The sequence below is a fragment of the Blastomyces gilchristii genome (genome assembly GCF_000003855.2).
Source record: "Blastomyces gilchristii SLH14081 genomic scaffold supercont1.20, whole genome shotgun sequence".
Taxonomy (NCBI): Eukaryota; Fungi; Ascomycota; class Eurotiomycetes; order Onygenales; family Ajellomycetaceae; genus Blastomyces; species Blastomyces gilchristii.
Window position 1 is genome coordinate 902,821 of NW_003101663.1, and position 16,038 is coordinate 918,858.

The window sequence follows — 16,038 nt, forward strand, 5'->3', positions numbered from 1 at the left end:
AGTCTAGATATAAAAGATCTTAATTTTAAAGCTTATATCAATTCTGATTAAGCAGATAATATTAATAACTATAAATTCATATCAAGTCTTTTTATTCATCTAGCTGATGACTTAATCATATGAAAATTGATTAAATGAATAATTATGACTTTAAGTATTACAGAAGCTGAGTATATATTCCTCAGTGAGAGTCTAAAAACTGTAATTTAACTGTATAAACTATTAATTAAGCTTGAATTTCTATTCTCTGACTTCACTGTTCTTCTGTACATTGATAATAATAATGTAATTATTATAGTGAACAGTGACAAGATCATCTGCAATGTATATTATATTAATATAAAATATTATTATATTTATAATACTGTCACATCAGATATTATTAAGATTAAATAAGTGAATACTACTGATATGACTGCAGACACTCTTACAAAGATGTTGATTTTTAAGATTTATAAAATCACTCTAATTAATATAAGAATTTAACTACTTATAGCCTGTGAAGCTCTGTGAGTATTCTGATATATGTAAGATCTAATCAGATCAATGTTTCTATACTAATTTTTCTTTAATTCTTCAACTCTTATTAGTCTTCTGTGAAATCTTTGATAGAAGACACTACTATTTTATATATAATATTTCTTCTCTAGTTATAGAACTACTCTACTGAGTTGTAAATATTTACTCAGTGAAGTAGTGATTAAGAAAAGTGTTAGATTCTCTCTCTACAGACTGACTGTCTCTGTATAAGTGAGATGTTCACTGATTACTTAATGAATATCTATCATATATAAAAAACTGCATAATAGCTAGATCTCAATAATGAAATCAACTACTATATTATATCATCTTCATCACTTCTCTCTAATGAATATAACTTTGAAAAAGCCGATTGAAAAGCAGTTAAATAAAATATAAAACTGCTGAAATTTGAAAAACAGAGTGAGCTCTATTGAAATTTAAGTTAAGATATTTTAAATGAAATACTTAAGAATAGAGTAAATCTGATTATATCTATTCTTTTAACAAGTATTAAAGAAAATATTTCAAAGAAAAAATCTTCTAAGTATTTCAAATCTTGATAAAATGAGAATATCACTTCTAATAGAAAATAATTAATCACTATTAAAAGAGATTCAAAAAATAGATTAATATTTGATAAAAAGTTCAAAGCTATCAGAAATGAATATTTTTCAGATATTAAAGAAGTTAAAATAAACTGTTGAAATAAGTTTCTTAAAGAAGTATAATAAAAAAGTATTTAAAGTCTTTAACTATACTAAAACAAGAAGTGTAGCAAAACTTTCAACTTTAAAATATGAGTTTTAGAATAAATTATATACAGTAAATTCTTTTGAAAAAAAATATCAAGTTTTTATAAAAATTCTCTTTCAAAACTTATCAGATTCAGAAGAAGAGAATATTTCATTTCATAAATATATTAATGAAAATAACTGAGAATGATCTAAACTATACAAGATGAACTAGAGTCAGTTATTTTCTCAAGTTTAATTAAAACTATTGCAGATTCTGATTCAATTAATTAGTTAATTATTTAAAATACATATCTCTACTTGAAAAATAAATATTTTAAGCTTTTATTTAATCTTTTGAAAAATGAATATTATTCTAAATACTAAAGAGAAGTCACTGAAGTGATTCTTATAAAACTTAATATAAAAGCTTTAATTGCTAAGTTATATAGAGTAATATCTCTATTGAATTATCTGAGAAAGATTTTAGAAAAAATAATAGCTATTAAATTATTTTTTATAAGCTCTATTAATGATTCTCTTCTATATAATAAATAGATAAGAGATAGAAAACAATGTTTTATAATTAACACTATTCTTTCAGTTATTTATAATATTTAAATAGTAAAAAATAAAGATCTGATCTCAACTGCAGTTTTTATTAATATAAAAGAAGTATTTAATTACATTTTAAAGTTAAAGATGATTCAAACTTTGAAGATATTAAAGTTATTAATTTCTTTAATAAAATGAGTTAATTATTTTATATTCAAAAGAATTATACAATTATTTTTTAATGAAATGAAATAAGATAAAACTGAGATAAAAATAGAAGTATTTCAAGAATTTTCAATCTTATCTATTCTATTTATAATATACACTGCATATCTATTCAAGAATAGAGAGATGAAAATAATATGATCTTTAAGCTATATAAATGATATTAATTTAATCTACAGTTCAAAAATAATTAAAGAGAATTTAGAAATAATTGAAAAAGTAGTAAAGAAAATCTTTGTTAAAGTAGATATTAATCAAATTCAATTTAATATAAATAAAACTAAGTTAATTCACTTTTTTCTCAGATTTAATGAGATAAAATTAAGTTTAACTCTTTTGAATAAAGAGATTAAACTCAGTTTGAATGTTAAATAACTGAGAGTATGATTAAACTTCAAGTTAAATTTCAAATATTATATTTAATAAAAAACTATTAAGATAGAAAGATTACTGAATAATACAATCAGACTATCAAATACAGAAAAAGATCTATTCTTTCAAGCTATAAAATAATTATATATAGTCTATATTATCTCAGTAACTGATTATAAAGTTTAAATTTAGTGAAATAATTATAGACATTTCACTGAACTCTTTTAAAATCTGTAAAATGAAGCTTTAAGAAGAATTTTAGAAGTACTTAAATCATCTTCTACTAAAGTAATAAAAATTGAAGCTTTAATTTCTTTATCTACTATCAGACTTGAGAAAGTCTGTATAAGCTATAACTGTGTCATGCTTACTCACTCTCTCTAGTGAGTGCATCACAGTGTATAAAAAACCACACTGTACAGAAAATATTTTAAATATAGTAATCTTTAAAAATTAATTAATAATCATTATTACATCTATCTATAATATAAAGATTATCTATATACTCATTAGAAGATGTAGAATTCACTGTAGATTGAAATTCTATAGAATTATCTTATTATAATTAAGTGACTGTAGATTTTATAGATTTGATTCTAATTAATTACAGATTCTTATTAAACATCTTTTTCATCTCATCTACTCTACAGATTACAATCTTACAATTGATATTCTTAATAGTGAGAACTTCATCTACTTGCATCTGTCTGTGAGAGGATTTAATAACTCAATATCTATTTGCTTAATAATAATCTGTAAGTTCACTCTTATAGTGTGTATTCCTTTTCATCTGAATCATACTACTCTTGAAGATCTTGTTCAACTGTCTTATTAAATCAGATGTAAGAGTATTCTTCACATCTTTTAAGATCTTGACTGCTGCATTGATTTAATGACATAGTTTTGCAATCATCTCTGAGAAGATTAATTATAAGAAGACAGTTAACAGTTAATCTGCAGATGATGAGATAAAGTGATTGCATATATTATTATCATCATTGTATATATTGAGATCTGAGGCATTATCAATAATAAGAGATCTCAATTAATTGAGAATTATATTGTGATTAACTGAATACATTTCATAGTCAGTAAAGCCAGCTCTCACAGTACTAGGTTTGAATACTTGCAGTCAGACACTCTTCAGATTAGTAAGAAATTATCTGTTATCATACTGCTTATATTCATAGCAGGTGGCCTCATTAATAATATTCAACTGATGAATTCATATCTTAATTACCTCTTTCTAGCTGTTATTTAATGCTTAATTCAGTGAAACTCTCATAGTTCTTGATTTCTTTCTGTTGACTCTTCTATACAAGATGACATATAAGACTTTGAATTCTTGTGACAGAGATGTGATTTTTAATTTTAAATTACTTTTATATGCATTAACAGCTCTTTGCAACTGCTTCTCAGTGTAATTAGAAGATTTAGACATGATTATAATTAATAATAATTATTTAAAGATGAAGAATAAAGATATTGAAAATATTTTCTATACAGTGTGATTTTCTGTACACTGTAATATACTTACTAGAGAGAGTGAGTAAGTATGACACAGTTACTCTGAAAGTTATAAAAATGAGTTTAAATTATATAATCAGAGAAAGAGTTCCTTCTTCTTTTTTATTAATTAACTCTGAAAATGAACTGAATTGAAATAGATTTCTTGATTGAAATGAAAATAATTCTTTATAGAAAATACTCTTTCAATTATACAGAGTAAACTAACTAGCAGAATCATGAATTTCACATTTAATTTCATTTAATCTGATTTCATACATTTCTTAACATGAATTCTGCTAAGACTAATTATTAAAAAAACATCAAAGCAACTATTAATCAGATCTTAAAATGAGACTATAACTTAGAAAAATTAAGAAAGTAATTTTATTTAATTTTATTTAGTTTCATTCTTGATATAAAGTTATTATTTTTAGAGATTTTAAAGTTTTTTTTAAACTATTTTTAATTTTTTAAAAAGTAATGATATTTAATAACACTTAAATGAAATTTAAAGTCATTTAAAGTAATAAAATGAATTTAAATTAAGAAGTAAAAATCATAATCTTATTTTAAAAATGTGATAAGAGTAGATAGTATGTTCAGTATAAGACTACTATATCTCAGTAGTCTATATATTAAGCTCTTTGTAGATAGCTTCATTAATACAATCTTTAACTATTTTACAAGATCAGATTAAATTGTCAGATCATATGTTCTGACTTATTAATTCTTTCATCATATAACTTTTCACAAGCTAGCAATTTTTTCAATCAAGCAAGCTTTACACCTTTCACATAAATGAGATCAAATGTGAAATTCATGATCTCACTGACCAGTCTAGCCATGAGCTCTTGCTTCTCCGTGCGTTTCCTTCACTCTTTCCTCATACAAACGCTACCTCCTTACCATCCCCCATCACAAGCTAGGAAAGAATAGGCTGACTAGGTCCCCATTGATTGAAAATGCGAATGCGATAGTTCATTTTTTAAGAAGGATTTCAAAACCCAAATATTAAGATAAGACCAAGAAGGGGAAAAAAAGAGAGGGGGTCAAAAACCCAACGCCACAAGAAACATTTACTCTGGCCTTTAGCATACGTGGGTGATTTGGGCGCGAATAGATGTGTAGGGTTTGCATTTGTTTTTTTGCAGGCCATCATATTTAACAAAAAAGGAGAGGGTTAACAACAGGCAATTGAATCAACATAGAGAGATAAACAACTAATGGCAAGGAGTAAATGGGGAATAGAAGCATACATAGCTGAGGGTGAGAGCGTGGTAAGTATTGGTTGGATTGGTCCAAGAAGTACTAAGTAGAGGCGGGTAGAGGCCAGAAGAAATGTGAAAATAATGGAAAACAAACAGTGGAAATGGAAAAAGGAAAAGGAAAATATTGAGGTAGTACACACCTGGGTAACTCGAGAAGATAGAAAGACGAAAAGAAGAAGAAAAGAAAAGAAAGAGAACAGACAAGAAGAGAAATGGGATTAAAGGAAATGAGGAACCAGGAAGAAACCCCCTGAAAGGAACAACGGGGAGAGAAAGAAAAATAGAAAATGACAGGAAAAAAACATAAAAAATACAAATCACAAAATTTGACAGAACTAAAGAGGTTACAGAGAAAGGAAACTAAAACAGATTCATAGCCTGACCTTTAAAGGGACAAAAGAAAATCCAGGAGAGAAAGAACTAGGGGATAACAAGATGTGAAGCTTCGCAATCCTTTCCAAGCCCGTAGGTGTAGGGTGGTCAAGGGAGAAGGGAGAATAAGGAACCGGCGCTAATTGGCAAAACAAAAGGTGAAGAAAGTGTAGGGAATCAAAGTAATGAAACATGCGGGGAATCGATCGGAGGCCCCCTGTCTGGAAAAGAAGGAGGATAGACAAAATAGGCAAAACTCGGCAAATAGAAAAGAGAACGAGGACGATATGGAAACACAAAACAAACACGCAAAAGAGTAACTTGGATATACTGAAGTGGAACTGAGGGGAAAAAAAAATACAAAATAAATAAAAAACGACAGGAAATAACAGATTCCCCCAACAACCATATAGGAAGATATTATTCAATATTCCTATTCGTGCGAGCCTTGTTTCTTCCTCTTCCGTATGTGGCGGGAAGCTCCTGGCTCCTCGCCTTCTCTTCCTTCTATTGCCGAAAAATAAAAGAGAATAAAAAAGGGGTATGTAGTCAGAGTTATGGGTGGTGGGGGGCTGATGATAAGTGGACTAAGGGTTTCTTCATGTCATCGTAGTGTGTAGTTGTATGTCGTCTTTGCAAATAAAGCACCGAGATGGGGGTGAAAGGGGGGGAACGAGGAGCGAGCCCGTTAGCTATTATTTGATTTTTTTTTTTTTTTTTTGAGGCATCCAAGTGCCAAGTGTTTTGCCTCTTCGTTTAAATTCCACGCCTCCTGAAGGATATCATTTTGGTGGGGGGGGGGGGGGGGGCGAGAGATGGAAGAAGTAGGTGACATATCAAGATATGTTTTCGTGTCGAACGAGGGGAGCGGGTTCGGCCATTCAAGATGGGTGGAGGGGTGTTCGTTCAATTCCACCACCACTCAGCGATCGAGGTATTTCGGCTAGTTTACCAGGCCCAAATCTTGAGCTAGAAGGTAGGGGGAAACCATAGATTAATATGCGGGTTCGTTTGTTTAAATGAATCATAAATCATTACTCACAAGAGAATCCCAGGACCCTGTGCACAAGCTGATTCCATCATTGCTGACACCTAGACAGCTGACACGGTTTTCGTGGCCACTGAGTGATCCAACCTTTTCCCCTCTTAGAACGTCCCAGACCTAAGGCAAACAAATTAATATTAGGTTGCATTTCACAAAAGCAAATAGAAATGATACGCAGTAGACATACCTTGCACTCATAATCATCATAGCCAGCAAATAGAAGTCGGCCAGAGACTGAGAAGGCAACCGAAGTAATACCGCAAAGAACTTGATCACTCTGCATAATAGAAAATATATTGTCAGCCACAACTTATACGATGAAACACCGATTGATGAGGGTCCAGAAGAGCTCGCGCGTAGTGAATATTGGGCATACTTAGCTATCAAGGCATGTTTGCCTTGTAGCAACCTGATCAAACTACGCTGAAAAGAACAAGTAGAAGGCGAGTTAATAATACCTGATATGTGTTGAGTTCTCTATCTGCACGGATGTCAAAGAGGCGACACGTGGTGTCATCCGATCCAGTACCAAAAGCGTTGCCATCGGGGAAGAATTGTATGGCATTGATATCCGATTCATGGCCGGAGAAAGTTTGTACGCATTTGCCTGCGCGGATATCCCAGAGTTTGGCGAACGAATCGCATGCGCCAGAAACGAAGACGTTATTGTTTGTGGGGTTGATGCTGATGCTCATAACGTCGCCCAAATGATCGGCGAATTCTGTGACTTTTGTCCCCGATTCAATATCCCATAGCATACAAGTCATATCGCCGGAAGAAGTGATAATCCGACGGTCGTTTACGAAACGGCAACACGACAAATAGCCTGTATGTCCGGACAGTTCTCGAGCGACGCGGGTTGGTCCTTCTCGGGAGGAGAGATTGTAGATGGAGCAGATATTGTCCAAACCACCGCAAGCAACATAGTTACCGCTCGGGGCATACGCGCAAGTCATCACCCATGACGATCGTAGAGGGATCGCGTGGACTTTATTTGTGGTATAGGCATCCCAAATGATTAGTTTACCGTCCTGAGAGGCAGAGACTAGATGGCGGCGGTCCGTTGACCAGTGCATAGCATAGATCTTGGCCAAATGTCCCTTCAGGTTCCGTCGCGGCCTCATTCCAATTCGTGGGAGGGGATCCGTGTTGTTCTGTGCGACTTCGCGAACTACGAGAGACGGACGTTATGTCAGTAACGAATGAATGGTCCCAGCGTAACCTCGGGATGTGTATAGAGGCAGGCGGGCTGGTGAAGATAAGATGGCGAGACCCAGCGGGAAACCCGCCATGGCTTGTCGAGTACGACTGTACGTAGAAAGCCAAAAAAGTTCAAACGCACAGATAACGGAAGTGTGAGGGGAGGGGAGAGGGACTGTTGTGTGTGTTGAAGTGTATGTGGTCCTTACGCGAAGTGTCAGCAAGCTCATCCTTCCTGCGCTTGATGCGATCTTTCAGACCCTCTGCCTCGCGACGGGCAGAGGTGATCTTAGCCTGCATTTGCTCGCCGCTCAAATCGGCCGCCATGATGGATAAACGAGACCACAAAGAGCAAGGGTTTTGGGTCAATTGGATAGACAGGAGATGGATGGGGGGAGGGAGAGAGGAAGCAGTTGACAGGTTGTAAAATTTGACGACGGGACGATCAGGGGGCACGGGATGTGGTTGGAAGCAAGTCACCCAGCCGAGATTCAACGCCTATGCTGGCTTGATTACTAGGACAGGACGCAGACGGCGGTTGGTGTCGTTAATTTAGTAATTTTAGTGGAGAACGGGTCTCTCCAGCGGGCAGAGGAGAAGAACAAGATCGAGGATGATAACAAGGTGGAATTTGTCGTCAACCCACAAACAACAATGGGAATGGATGTCTGGTCAGAAGCGGAATCCAAGAAAGCGCAGCCAGTCCACGACATTCAGCAGCAGTCGGGATAGGATTGAAGGATATAGGAGAGAGGAGAGAGGAGAGAAAAGAGAGATGATAAGAGTGGTAGAGTAGTTCGTCCTGCCAGTTTGGGGGGGAAATGAGGCTGTTGGTTGGCTGTATGTACGGAGTACGGAGTACTGTAAGGATGTATGGATGTAGGCTGGGTACGGTAACAGACCAAGGGAGCTGGTAATATGATACGGGAATAATACGGTAAGTTGACAGAGGGGAAATGGATCTAGCTTCTAGATTAATCACACAACTACCTAGCCACCTTGTGTGGGTCACGTGGGTTAGGGCTTGTGTAGGAGCGGCTGCTGACATGCTGGCGTAATCTCTGCAATAACCGCTGTACAGTTTCCGTATTTAAAAGCTCTCTGATGCCCCAGTTATCATAAATACTAGCGCCCGCCTGATGTTTTTCTTTTCCATATTCCTGTTTGTTGGGGAAGCCTGGTCTACTACAATATTATTAGTGTTTGGCATTTTCATATGCTGACAAACAATCAATCAATGGGCTCAGCCTCGCAGGATTAATCTGGCTCTGCTGTGGCTGGAGTGGGTCGTTCGTTTACTTGGCCCAGGGTAAGGTATGAGTGGAACCGGCTATCAAATAATTACCTAGGTACTGTACTATAGTACTCTGTATACGGGGTACATAAATGAAATATGGGAATGTAAAAATACACTGGGAGAAATCTTCAATTCACAGATTACTTTCTTGCTTACGGACCTCTCTCCTCTATTTTAACTCACCCGAAAACCATTGTTTTACGCCTTCGGTTTTCGACGTCACGAATAACAGTATCTAGCTCCGAGATTGAAATGACAGAACATCTCAAGGGCAAAGGATCGATATTTACACCCGGAGCCACGCCATTTGCACCCAAGAGACACTACTTTTTTATAGGTTTAGTGTGTACATGGTATTACATACAAAATACCTGGTTCTCAAAAGTCTCTCTTCTGTACGGAGTACTCCGTAGAGTGCCTGTTCTTTACAATAATCATCTATCAACAAGATCATAAGATAGTGCCTTGCTTGCCTGCTCTGGCTCCTGGACTTCTCCAGGCATCTCAGGCTTATTATTACAGTTAGAGAAATCTGAGGATGAGATTACTCTGTATACAGATTAGAGATGTAGAGAATTGTACTGTACTTGTCTGTACAATGTTCTTGATGTCAAGATCTAATTGGGAACACTAGTAATTTTGTATGCAAAGGGTGTATACACTGAATCTATAAAAAAGTAGTGGTTTTTTTCCGGGTGTAAATAGCCTCGCTCCGAGTGTAACTATCAATCCTTTTGGCCTGGCTGTCTAGCGCACTGTTAAATTGTTGATGGCAAGCGATCAGGGATGGCGGGCTGTTCCACCACATCGAAAGCCAATTAGAATGGTCAGCGCCACATTTGGCCTCCCATTCTCATCAAACTTTCTCTTAACCATTGCCATCACATCTTTGATGCTTTGCAATCATCATATGCTGATGGTTCAAAAAAAGAGGCAAAAAAAGAGTACATGCGAACGGCAGCACTCTTATGCGCGAAATACATTGTGGATGCAGGTCCTGCCGGCCCGTAGTGAAACAGTTAGTACCGTCGCTTTGTTCTGGTTGCCAGGAGGTATTTCATGTATTGTGTTGATTTGACTCCTCATTGTGCTCAAAAGTAATGTTTATACGAAGTTGAAGTGAAACCACAATTGGGGAGGTAAAGAAGTTCCTCCTTCAAGAATCGAAGAAGGATCGCATGGAGTGTTCATCTAGAGGTTGCTGCAGGGCCACTAATCCAGATATATCGATCAATAATATATAACCGTGCAGTCTCAAAGGAAGAATTAGAGATATGTCAGAATTAGAGATATGTCTGTGAACTCACAGCAGGAGATAGGAGCGAATGGCAATTGTCAGCGAAGGGCGCAAAATTGAGACGTGAGCTTTTCGCCTGCAGACGCGCTTGTTTGAAGTTGACCAATGTCCCATACCTGAAGGCAGCAAGAATAGCCCTGGTTTCAGTTATATAGCTGCCAGGCTTCATCACGCCGATCAATTGCTTCTAGAAGGATTTTTGTTTGTTGTCGAAGAAGGCGAAGAAGAGGAGGAAGAAGGAAATATATGAAACCCATTATGCATTGTTGGGTTCACTGGCGCTGATGGCCCATTGGCCAGTGATGGGAGAGGAGGTCCGGACACAGGTACTGCTGCCCCCGTACAGTAAGTGGCATATAACCGATGATTGATTCCACAATAATTTCTGTGGTTGGCGAACAGTGGTTCCATTAGAGGAGATCCATGGATAACTAACTACCTAAATATCGCTCGTCTGCTGTCAGCATTTTAAGGCCATCGATAACTATTAACTAAACAATTTTAACAACCTTCCAAAAATTGTTCTCCCAAAAGTGCAACCCGTTAGCTTCGTCCAATGTTGCACAAACTGAACAGCATCACCATCGAAGATCCATGAATACTTTTGTCTGCGGATACCTTCATCCGAGCTTCCAGGACGCCAAGGTACGGAGGTACAGGGAACCATTTCCAATTTGACGGGAGACAAAAACCAAGAGAACTTGGGCGTTTCCCACAGAGCTCCTACCAATAATGACCTCTCCTCTCCAAGAGACTCCATGGCGATCCACCCAATAATTACGTCCAAATGCAAAAGGAAAACGCCTAGAATGGTGGCGCCATCTGGAGTATTTCAAGTGCCCAACCACTGGCAAACCAGCGATGATGGCGCTTATGACTGCCCCGTACTTTTTGTCGTCTCACTTCCAGTCACTTTAAGTTGTATCCTGATTCCCGACAGGCCAGTCGCAGATGAGTGTCCTCGTTAGGAGGGGAAAAAGGAATTCGGGCCCGTCCCAGTCTTCTCGGAATTTAGAACTCGGTACAGATGTTGATTTTTATTCGTATCGGGGGAATTGATGAGAAAACCCAGACTTGGGTGGTTGAATAGGAAATGACTGTGGGTAACTAATAATAATAAATAACTAATAATAATGATTTGATGCAGAAGCTCGAAGCGGTCGTATCAAGAAAAATATACAGAGTACTCCGTACAGACGGTACGGGATATCAATTCAATACGGCAAGGAAACGACTCAGCAACTGCGTTGTATATTACACAGTACGATGCTTACCGGTAATTTACGCCCGTTGTCCCCAGGCCTGGAGATCGACAGGAATGGGGAAGACGATCGGCCGGCTTGCAGAACGCAAGGAACCATGAAGAATGGGAATCTTGACTCTAAAATACTTACCAAGATAGGGACATCAATTACCATTCTTTATTATGGGATTTTTTTCTTTTGTTTTACTCGATGTTGCCGTTTGCTTCATTATTGATAGTGCTTAGGGCCAAAGTTCATAGTGACAACCTTCCTCCCCCCCATCTTCAATGCAGTACATACTCACAAAGCAATCTATCTCTATTTATGTATGTATGTACGGAGTACTGCTAAATGCACACTCGGAGTACGGAGTACTCGAACATGCATTACTCCGTACATTTGCATGCATTCATCACCCTAGCGCTGGAAAAACCAGACAAAAGGAAGACATCCACCTCCCATCATTGGGCAATGGGCGCATATTCAGCGCAGCAATGGCTGCATTGGCTAGAGGTAGATGTATGCTATGGGCTACTGGTTAGTGTGCGGGAATAGCAACATACACCTCCAAAGGCTTTTCATCTTTCCTCCTCCTCAATGCCTCTCTCTCCTCCTGGAAAATACCTCTTTCCCACCCCGGATGATAAGCTGCTAATCGATCGACTTTGTGAAAGATTTAGGTAGGTGGATCCTACGAGCAGTACGCCGTACATGCACTCTATATACCCTACTCTACCTTAACCCAGAGCGCCCGACGATTGCGGAGGGAACCAAGTGAACCGACTTTCATCTTTCATATCTGGCGTTAATATATATTTGACGTGAGCAATCACCCTCTGTCTGGCCTTTTTGAATTATAGCAAAGCTCCCGTGAGCATCTCTGTCCGCGTGTTGGTAAGAAGGGTTGTGCAGGTAGGTTTTCGAAGTGGCCTGCCAAACCATATAACGATACTGATTGAAATTCATCATGCATTTTTTGGAAACTCTTCCGTGAGTGCGAGGGATGAGAAAGGGAGAATCATAAAAGAAATAAAGAGGACATGAACGACCTCTCCAATCTTAAATGAGAAGAAAGGCATATTTATGCTCAGCCAATTAACTGGAAAACACCATCTTCTCAATGGTGTTTGCTCAAGGAATCTGTGAGATTCAAATGTCGTTGTCTTTCATCTCCCTTGACCAGTATGAACCGACAGTTGCACATCAGGGATCTTCCTCAGAAGCATATAGCTGAGTGCACTTGGTGTTTGAGAACAGCCAAACCAACAGCCTAACCAGACAGACACACACAAACACACATATCAGAGATATAAAGAAGACGTCACCGTCATTTTGGCTCGGGATGATATTACCAGGAACCATCGAGTTGCCAATTGATACCGCAACCATGCGACGACAGGCAATTGCGTTGCCTTCCATAGTCAGTCTGGCAAAGCTGACATGCCTCCATCGCCCTGGAGTGTTGGGTTGTGTCATATAACCTTCATTGTTTCGGCATCCTGTGACGCTTTGTATCTTGAGCGCTCCGGCTACCATAAGATTATTGTTTCCCGGCTCGCTACCTCTGTTTCCACCCCCTTCCAAAACCCTATAGGGGCAGTAAACCGCAATAATCACCAAAGGTATGACGAGGCAAAACCAACAATCTGACGTTTGAATAGACTTGCTTATTGATAGCTTCCAAGCACTTCTCCAGCTAATATCATGTTCATTTTCAACATGGGAAACGCGGGGTAAGTTCGAGTATAGCCTGTTCGGGTTCATCCTTGATGTTTTGAATTAGCTGAGAGTAAGGAGAACATCTGTAGATGTAGATAGGTGTGAGGATAAATCCTTAATGCCTGCCTCTCAAACCTAGGCGTGGTATTCCGATGCAAACTTCTTAGGTCAAGAGGCCACCATGTTCAGCAATTCTTGTGGTGATAAAACTGGGCACACTGGCTCAAGGAGACGCCTAGCACAAAGATAGACTGGACAATTCCCGAGCATATCTGTAAGAAATCCCGCTCCTTGCGGATCCTTTACCCCTATTCCTATCTCTCATGTAATCAATAGTAGACTAGCCGGCGGGACCATGAATCAGGAAGCAGAAAACTTGACCTCGCTAAGTGCGCCACTTGACCTCGTTATGTAAGCTGACCTCGCAAATGTGGCCTGTGCCACTACCTGACCTCGCTCAATACATCTTTTCTTGTAATTTGAAACTACTCAATTATTTATCATCAATTCTACAATCAATTCAAAATCAATTTAAAATCAATTTAATACTGAAATTATTTTTGAATTTAATAATAAAGTAAGTATTTATATAATTTACACTGAATTGATTATCAATTGATTTTCAATCAATTGTTAATTACTTAAATATATAGATTGAATTTATTTTTATTATTATAATCAATTAACAATCAATTCAGAATCAATTTAAAATCAATTTAAAATCAATTTAATACTGAAATTATTTTTGAATTTAATAATAAAGTAAGTATTTATATAATTTACACTGAATTGATTATCAATTGATTTTCAATCAATTATTAATTACTTAAATATATAGATTGAATTTATTTTTATTATTATAATTAATTAACAATCAATTCAGAATCAATTTAAAATTAATTTAAAATTAATTATTAAATATTTTTATCTTAATATATTTTAAAATTCTGTAAAATATCTCTTTATATTCTATATGAATTTGTCTGTTCATTTAATTGATTATGAATCAGCTAATGCTTTGATTGATTGAGTGAATTGAAAGATTGAGTGAATTGAAAGATTGAAAGTTAATTATCAACTGATTATTACTGTATTGTATGAGGTCAGAGTTATAATTATATAATAAGATTAAGTGATGCACTTAGCAAGGTCAAGTTTTCTGTATACACACTATGAATTTCACATTTGATCTCATTTAGTCTGGTTTCATACATTTCTTAGCATGAGTCTCATCAGAACCAAGCATTAAAAAAACCTGAAAATGAATCATTTCTGAAAGAAATGATGTGAAAAATGATCAGATTTAATTCAAGAACAGTGAAATAAGAGTAATTTCTCAGAATAGATAGTAAAAGATAATCATTCTTTCAAAATCAGAATAAGACTGAGACTGAAGATTAAGTTCAGTCTTATTTAATTTATTCAGTAATTACTTATATAATCAGAATTTAATAATAATTATTAATAATACTTATAAAATAACTAAATACATTTTTATATAAGTTTATTCTTTATTTTCTTATAAAAATTACATTTCTCTAATATACTATAATCAGAGATATTAAACTATCTGATAATTTTATATTTTATAATTATAAGTTTCTTAATTATTTCTTCTTATAATTATACTTAATAATAATAATAAATATCATAGCTTGAGTTGAACTTTTACTTCATTTTTATCTCTATTAATGAAATTATTAGAATATTATATATTATCAGTATAATAGTTGAATATATACTCTTAACAATTTTTTATAACTCTAGAATTAATTTAGTATATAAATTTATTAAATTATCTTAAAAATAGTAGTTAAATTCAGTTTTATAAGTATATAGTTTTATCTGATTTTTAATTATAATTAATATATATAAGTTCTATTTCAAAGTTAGTATTATAGTTCTATATAATATAAAGTATTATCAAAGATTATTACTTACTAAAGAATTATATTTCATTATTTATATATCTTTAATATCTACTTATTCAAATCTCTGATAGTTAATATTATAGTAGTCTCAGATTAATTTAATATATAAGTCTTATTTCTTCTCTATTCAATCTTAAGAAGTGTAGATATTAACTTAATAAAAGAGATCTAGTAGAGTTACTATAATATAGTACTCTATAAAAGATTGTTCAGTTTTACTGTAATAATATACTAGTTTATTTCTTATAGTAATAATAGTCTGTACTATAGTATTATCTCAGACTGAATTTCTTTTTAAGTGATTCAACTGCTTCTTAAGATAAGTAAATAAACTATTATATACTTATCAGACTGACTAGACTGACTACTGAGACTATAAATTTCATATTTAATCTTATTTAATTTAATCTTATATATTTCTTGATGTGAATTCTGCTGAAACTAGTCATTAAAAAAACATGCAAAGTGATTATATATCAGATCTCAAAATGAAATCATGACTTGAAAAAAATAAGAAAGTGATTTTATTTGATCTCATTTAGTCTCATTCTTGACATAAAGTTACTATTTTTAGACATTTTAAGGTTTTTTTTAGACTATTTTTAATTTTTTAAAAAGTAACACTTTTTGATAACACTTAAATAAGATTTAAAGTCATTTAAAGTAATAAAAATAATTTAAATTGAGAAGTGAAAATTATGATCTTATTTGAAACAATGTGATAAGAGTAGATAGTAAGTCTCACTGAGAC

General features: G+C 35.0%; 2 protein-coding genes across 3 annotated transcripts; one reads left to right on the forward strand and one right to left on the reverse strand.

Moving 5' to 3' along the window:
* Window positions 1–4,606: 4,606 nt before the first annotated feature.
* On the reverse strand, window positions 4,607–8,885 carry BDBG_07809 (guanine nucleotide-binding protein subunit beta). The gene is made up of 6 exons (XM_031723269.1): window positions 8,846–8,885; window positions 8,009–8,761; window positions 7,058–7,770; window positions 6,787–6,876; window positions 6,597–6,716; window positions 4,607–6,523 (listed from the first exon to the last, which is right to left on the reverse strand). The coding sequence occupies exons 2-6, from the start codon at window positions 8,124–8,126 to the stop codon at window positions 6,503–6,505; spliced, it is 1,062 nt and encodes a 353-aa protein (XP_031580399.1). The 5' UTR covers window positions 8,127–8,761; window positions 8,846–8,885; the 3' UTR covers window positions 4,607–6,502.
* Window positions 8,886–10,658: 1,773 nt separating this feature from the next.
* Window positions 10,659–13,692, forward strand: BDBG_07810. 2 transcript variants are annotated; one of them, XM_031723270.1, is made up of 3 exons: window positions 10,659–10,738; window positions 10,867–11,414; window positions 11,541–13,692. In XM_031723270.1, the coding sequence occupies exons 2-3, from the start codon at window positions 11,345–11,347 to the stop codon at window positions 11,870–11,872; spliced, it is 402 nt and encodes a 133-aa protein (XP_031580400.1). In that variant the 5' UTR covers window positions 10,659–10,738; window positions 10,867–11,344; the 3' UTR covers window positions 11,873–13,692. The 2 variants fall into 2 exon arrangements, with proteins under 2 accessions (XP_031580400.1, XP_031580401.1); XM_031723271.1 differs by lacking the exon at window positions 10,659–10,738 and having other exon boundaries at window positions 10,907–11,414; window positions 11,541–12,174; window positions 12,312–13,647.
* The last annotated feature ends 2,346 nt before the right edge of the window (window positions 13,693–16,038 follow it).

Bases quoted from the DNA above. Each gene is read 5' to 3' on its own strand.
- BDBG_07809 (XM_031723269.1), bottom strand. From the start codon at position 8,126: ATGGCGGCCGATTTGAGCGGCGAGCAAATGCAGGCTAAGATCACCTCT. The intron at 6,877-7,057 runs GTATTATTAACT...TCTATTATGCAG, and splicing joins GAGAACTCAACACATATCAG to AGTGATCAAGTTCTTTGCGG. The intron at 6,717-6,786 runs GTATGTCTACTG...TGTTTGCCTTAG, and splicing joins ATGATGATTATGAGTGCAAG to GTCTGGGACGTTCTAAGAGG.
- BDBG_07810 (XM_031723270.1), top strand. From the start codon at position 11,345: ATGAGTGTCCTCGTTAGGAGGGGAAAAAGGAATTCGGGCCCGTCCCAG. The intron at 11,415-11,540 runs GTACAGATGTTG...GATTTGATGCAG, and splicing joins TTCTCGGAATTTAGAACTCG to AAGCTCGAAGCGGTCGTATC.